The sequence below is a fragment of the Frankliniella occidentalis genome, unplaced genomic scaffold (assembly GCF_000697945.3).
Source record: "Frankliniella occidentalis isolate FOCC.00 unplaced genomic scaffold, Focc_3.1 Scaffold5, whole genome shotgun sequence".
NCBI lineage: Eukaryota > Metazoa > Arthropoda > Insecta > Thysanoptera > Thripidae > Frankliniella > Frankliniella occidentalis.
In genome coordinates, this window is record NW_026267135.1 from 1,311,807 (window position 1) to 1,318,563 (window position 6,757).

Here is a 6,757-nt window from a genome sequence, read left to right on the forward strand (position 1 = left end):
GGGGTCAGCGTGGCGCCGCGCCCACCGAAGGTGACCAAGGCAAAGTCTACCTCAATTCCATTTTGAATTTATTAATTTGAAAATCAATAGCCAAGAAACGAAGTATACATTTGTAAGCGTTCTAGATAACTGCAATGTTTAAACTGTGCCTTTTTAAAGATTTAAGATTTGTTATAAAAGGTGTTTTTAAAAAGTTTTTTCGTGTTTTATGAGGTTTTTTTTTGTATTGTTTGTGTTGGTGGGCTTGCCATTTTAAGTAGCACACAAACCACACTCCCAGTTGTTTCGCTTTTTCCAATATACGACTGAATGTGCCCAGGCGATGGAGGTGCACCCTCGCAGACGTTGCTCGGGTGCAATTCTAATGCGGCCGCTAATGCAAACAGAGGGGGGGGGGGGGGGAGTGCGTGTGCATCCTGACGTCACGCTCACACAGCCCCATTACACGACAGGTCCAACTCCAATTAAAGCGGAATTTGTCACCCTGCTTTTCTTTTTAGCGCTCTTCACCCCCACCCCGTCTCCAACTCACCCCTCGCGACTCCCTCGCAACCTATGCGCTTTGCCCACACCTACGCCCCTTCTTGACTTGACTAACCGCGAGCCACTATTGGCCCAAGGTTTTTGGTCGCTTTAAAAAGACTAGATTGTAGACAGTCCCCAAAACTGTCTCTACAAAAAAGAAAAGGGAACGTGCCCGCCCGTCTCCATTTCATTTTGGGTACTTGGCGACACAATTAGTGATACAATATAGAGTTTGACGATACTTTTCCTCTGCTTTTTCCAGAATTTTCGTGTCCTCGTCGAAGATGTCGGTTGAGTGTGACGGTGACAGTCTGACTTTCGCTAGCAGTCAGGACAGCGGGCCCGAAGATGCGACGACGGATGCGGGAGGAGAAGAGTGTCTCCAGTGCACTGTGTGCGCTAAAATATTTCGGTCAGGCGCTGGACTACTCCATCATGTCCGCCAAACCCACTCAGTGGAGCCGCCTTCGGAATGCGCCGTGTGCAACAAGAAATTCAAGAATATCGGTAGTCTTAAGAAGCACCTCTCCACCCACACAGAAGAGAGGCCCGAGTGCCTGGTGTGTCACAAGAAGTTTTCGCGAAGTGATTATCTGAAGGCGCACATGCGTACTCACACGGGAGAGACGCCCTACGAGTGTACCATGTGCACTGAGAAATTCACGCACTATGGTTCATTGCGTGGTCATATCCGCACCCACACCGGCGAGCAACGGCAGAAGCCCCACGAGTGCACCGTGTGCAACAAAAAATTCAGTTTTAAACGGTCTCTGGAATGTCATCTCCGAACACACACGGGAGAGAAACCTTATGAGTGTACGGTGTGCAACAAGAAGTTTGCTATTGATTCAACTCTCAGAACCCACCTGCGAGTCCACACTGGCGAGAAGGCCTTCAGTTGTACTGAGTGCGATAAGACATTTTCCCGAAGCCATCATCTCCAGTCACATCTCAAAACCCACAGCGGGGAAAAGCCGTTCGAGTGTTCCGTGTGCAACAAGAAATTTGCGTGGCGTGAAGGACTGCGCAGCCATCTGAGGAGGACCCACACCACCGGACTGAAACCGCACCAATGTCACGTCTGCCACAAGAAGTTTGCGACGAGTGGCGAACTGCGAACGCATGACCGCGTCCATACCGGAGAGAAGCCCTTTGCGTGTACGGAGTGCGGTAAGAAATTTGCACAAAGTAGCTACCTGCAGTTGCACGTTCTGACTCACACAGGAGAGAGGCCGTACGAATGCACCGTGTGCAACAAGAAATTTACCCAAAGTACTCATCTACGTACGCACCATCGAACCCATACAGGAGAGAAGCTGTTTGAGTGCACTGTCTGTAAGAAGAAATTTTCTCAAGGTGGTTATTTACGTGTCCATCTTCGCATCCACACAGGAGAAAAGCCTTTCGAGTGCAAGGAGTGTGGAAGGAAATTTAGTCGAGCAGGACCACTAAAAGGTCATATGCGAACCCACACAGGGGAGAAACCGTATGAGTGTACTGTGTGCGATAAAAAGTTTGCTGATCGTACAGGTCTGCGATCGCACCTTCGAATCCACACAGGAAATATAGGTGAGAAGCTCTTCTCATGCGATCAGTGTGACAAGAAGTTTTACCGAAGCGATCATCTCCGAGCACATCTGAGAACCCATATCGGGGAAAAACCGTTCGAGTGTGCTTTGTGCAACAAGAAATTCGCCCAGAGCAGCGGACTGCACACACATCTGGCAACTCACACGGGAGTAAAGTCGGCTGAGTGTACGGTGTGCAATCAGAAATACGCTTCAAGCTATTTGCGTATACATATGCGAATCCACACTGGGGAGAAGCCGTTCCAGTGCACGGAGTGTGACATGAAATTTACGCACAGTAATATTTTTCGGGAGCATATGCGTAAGCACAGAGGCGAGAAGTTGGAGTTTGAGTGTACTTTGTGCAACAACAAATTTGCTTCAAAAGGTTATTTACGTCTGCATCAGCAAATCCACACTGGGGAGAAGCCGTTCGAGTGCACCGTGTGCAGCAAGACGTTTTCGCGAGGTTTTACTCTGCGTAATCATCTCAAGACCCATTTACAGGCTGTGTAAGCAAGCTGCGTGCGCGCATGTGTAATGTTTTGTGAACACAAATAATATTGCCGTCGTTGTATGAAAGGGAATATTTTCCCCCAAAGGAGGAGAGGCCATTGGCAATTAATTGTATTTAATGATGCAGTCGTATCAAACAATTGAAATAAGTAGTTCTCTTGTAGTGGCTTTCTGGATAAAAAAAATGCTAGTACTCATTCTTTTTCTGATTGGTGGTTTTAAGAAAAAAAGGAAATGTGTGATTGTTTTTTGTTTTTTTTTAAATAAAATTTTAAAAGGTTCCTAATATTGTCTTCTTCTTGTCATCTTACTAATTGTTCATATTTTTAAAGTTTTCTTTTTATTTTAATTATGTAATTGGATACGACTTACGTACCCTTTAATGTTTTCATTGTCTTAGGAAATGTAATTTGATGTGCGTTTATCTCCGTTTTTGTACTTTGTGTAACTTGCATGAGTTTTAAGACAATTGTCCTTGGTGTATCATGCAAATGTTTTATTGTAATTTTACCAATTTACTCATGTATAGTTATGTGACTCGTGTGTGTTGAGAATACTGCAAAATATGTGACAAATACAGCACAAATGAGTCAATCGTATTACTCTTTCTCCTTCCTCTTCCGAATGAAGGCGATTTGTATGTAAATTTACACTTTCTCTGGAGAGGGTTTTTGGGGGAGACTGGGGTGTCGGTAACTACAACGTGAATCTAGCCTGGGAATGGTTTGAAAACTTTGCGTTCTGTGCTTTAGCACGAGATCGAAGGTCCGGTGATAAGTATTGACAAGACGACGCTGACGCAGCTCCAAACAACAAACCTAACACAGCGGGGCTCATAGAAAAGAACAATACCGATAGCATGAGGAAACCATTGCACTTAATTCTCATTTCATTGGAAGAAACCCCAGCACTATCTAATCTTGCTCCTAGAAAATTTGCTTAGTGACTACTAGTAGTTTTGTGATGCAACTTATTAAGAAACTCTCTAGTATTACCATACTAAAACGTTTTCCCAGTGAGGCCGGTTTAAGGAAAGCTATTAGTACACAATACTGGAAGACAGTTTTGTACTTCTCAAGAATGTCTTGTTAAGTTAACCACATCACAAAACTTCAGTAGTTAACAGGCAAATTGAGTGAAGTGTAGACCGTATTTTGCGGGTTAGACAGCAGGTCAGCAGGTATAGACAGTGACGAAAAAAAAGTGCAAGGTGGGTGCATTGATGTTTCTTTATATATTTCGAGGGGGCCACTACTTCAATTTAGGATGTACACAGGATTACGTGATTACGGGGATTACACGGGGATTTTGAGGGATTACAGATAAATTTTGTTGAACTCCTGGCTCTAAAACCATTAAATTTGGACAATAAGATGAAATCTAGTGATAATGGTTTAAAATTTGGTCAAGTATTACACGGAATTCATGAGAATTACGTAAGGATTACACCCTCATCTGTACACAGGATTATGCGAGTGGTGGCCCCCTCGATATATTTCGTGAGCTTCAGCTGCAGAATCGGTCGTCATTCTTTTCATAGCTAGCTCTCAGTAAGTTTTTCGCGCGCGCGCTAGATTTGAAAGTTTTTTAAGCGCGTGAGTTACGCGCCCAAAGCCGTTCTCTTTTTTTAAATCTCCCGCCGCTCACTGTGCGTCACTAGTGCCGTCCTTATCACACAGTGCACGTGTCCCCGGCAGCAGCAGGGTCCATGACCCGCCAGCCGCTGCAGAGGAGCCGATCCGCGAGGAAACGGGTCCTGAAACTGGTCCTCAAGTCTCTCCCCCCCCCCCCCACGGGACTTCCCTTCCATTTACCAACGCGGCGGCCGGTTTTATTTGCCATATAAACACGGCGCTAATGTGTGCGCTTGTGTATTCGTCGCCGCTCCGTTCGCTACCATAGGCCGCCGTGATGAGAAACATGCCACACCCTATCCTGGGGTTGAAAGCCCTATGGAAAATTTACGGAAAAGTTCAGGAAAAATTCCGGAAAAACGGAAAATTTCCCTAGTCTATGGAAGTTTTCCGTTTACTATCCGGAAATTTTTGGGAATTTTTCGAAAATTTCTAACCCACCACTACCACCCTCCCACCGCCCCCCATTGGCGTGCTGCTGCTGCCGTTTCAGTTCAACTGGAAACGAACGAATAGTGTTCCTGTATGGTCGTGACGTCTTTTTTAATTTCCTGAACGTTTTTAGGGGGCAGCCCCCCCTCCCCATCCTTCTCTGTATCTTAATACGGCGTTTGCCGACACCATGCACCGGGGTAGAAGGGAGCGCATCACCAGGAGTTGCAGCTCATCTCGAACGCTTTCATCATACTCTGAGCGTGGCTGTGTTAGACACACGGATAGAATAGAGGACTACAGCTGCTGCTACAGCGAAACTATTAAGAACCTGCACTCTGATAGCGTGCGGAAGCAAGGAGATGTACGTAATCAAATGTTGTTCACATTCTCGTCTCTCTGTATAGGGGTCAACAGAGAGGGGGGGGGGGTCAAGTGGAGTGTGCGATGCTGACTTGTAGGCCGTGCAGGCAGGGGGTTTGAAAGCGAGAGAGAAAGAGAGAGAGGAAGTTCAGAGAAGAGGGTGGTTGTTGCGCATGGCACCCTAAACGCGCCAGTAACAGCAAAAAGGAACGCGCCGAGGAGGGAGGGGGCAGCAACGGGGAGCGCAACAAAAATGGGGCAGTTTGGGTCGAATTAATGAAGATTTACGGTCGCGATGATTCCCGGCGGCGGCGGCCTCTAAGCTCCCGGCGTGTGCTGCTGCTGCTGCTTTTGCTGCTATTGCTCGGTGCTCACGGTTAAACCGTTCAAAACAGAATGTCGAGTCCGCCACGTGAGCCGGGGGGCGCTTAGCGGCGCGCCCGCGCGCGCGCGTGTGTGTGTGTGTGTGTGTGTGTGTTTGTTTGTATTTGTTTTGGGCGTTCTTTGTTTCCAGCCTGCCGCAGCAGCGAGAACCCTCTCCCGCCCGCCCTTTTCCCCAGCGAGCCCGCTTCCCCTATACAGGGCGCTACTGACACACACTCACTCTCTCACATACTGCCCTTTTCCTTCTACCTTACCAACGTTTGCCTAACGTTTCTCTCTCTCGTTTCAGGTGAGAACGTGTGTCGATCGAGTGAGAGAGAGCGAGACTGACAACGAGACGTAACAAGAAGAAGAAGAAGATGAAGAAGATGCTGCAGGATGAGAGTAAGCGACGACGGCTGTCGTAAATTTGGCGATTCGCGTTGCAATTCGCACACAGCGGGCACTTTATCACCGGGAGAGAGAGAGGGAGGGAGGGAGGGAGGGAGGGTAGGTTTGGATTCTTTTGATCCGACGCCTGTCGGCCAAGAGAAATGGCGCCTCTCCGCGGCCGAGCTCAACTTTTGCACGTCTTGTTGAGGGCGTTTTGGGGGGGGGGGGGCGCACCCAAGTCTCTCTCTCTCTCCCTGTCTCTCCTCTGTCTCCCTCGAGTGTCTCCCCTCTCACTTTTCGCCTATCTCGCTCTTCTTCTTCCTCTCTCTTGCTCTCACTCTGCCCCCCCCCCTCTCTCTTTCTCTCTTCCGTTTCGTGAATTTGCTCCAGTTTCGGTGGCGAGCTATGAATCAAACGTCTATTCCTCGAAGCCCCTTCTCTCTCTCTCTTTTTCTCTCTCACTCACTCACTCACTCTCTTTCTCTCTCTCCGCACCTTCCCCGCGCGCCGCCGCCATGCAGCAGAGGCGGGTGCTGTTGCCAGGCTGCTGCTATCGCTCTAATCTTGCGTTACGTCGAAGCGACTTTGCAGAGCGGATACTACAACTAACTTTGCTCCAAAACACACAGACGCACGCTCGCACACACACACACGCACGCACATCTCATGGACGCGTATATCGGCACGATAAGTTAACAGCTGCCGTGATGGTGCACACGTTCATGAGTTATATACCAGATGTATGTTCGTGTGTGTGTGTGTGTGTGTGTGTTCTCTCTCACTCTCTTGTGTGTCTGGGGGGCTGCTGGGCGGTCGATAGGGCTTCGCTCCAGGCGGGACCAAGCCCAGTTAGTTGATATAGTTGATTCAACAAGGCTTGGCTGGGCCCGCTGCTCTGCTTCTGCTGCTGCTGGGCGAGTAGAGAAAGAGAGACGGAGACGCGTAGGACGAATCGGCAGAAGG

The 6,757-nt window shown here is 48.3% G+C and overlaps 1 protein-coding gene across 1 annotated transcript; it reads left to right on the top strand.

The window, feature by feature from the left end:
- Positions 1-701: 701 nt before the first annotated feature.
- LOC113213189 (gastrula zinc finger protein XlCGF57.1-like) lies at positions 702-3,783 on the top strand. The gene has a single exon (XM_026432173.2). It carries the CDS (start codon positions 810-812, stop codon positions 2,607-2,609), a length of 1,800 nt encoding a protein of 599 aa, XP_026287958.1. The 5' UTR covers positions 702-809; the 3' UTR covers positions 2,610-3,783.
- The last annotated feature ends 2,974 nt before the right edge of the window (positions 3,784-6,757 follow it).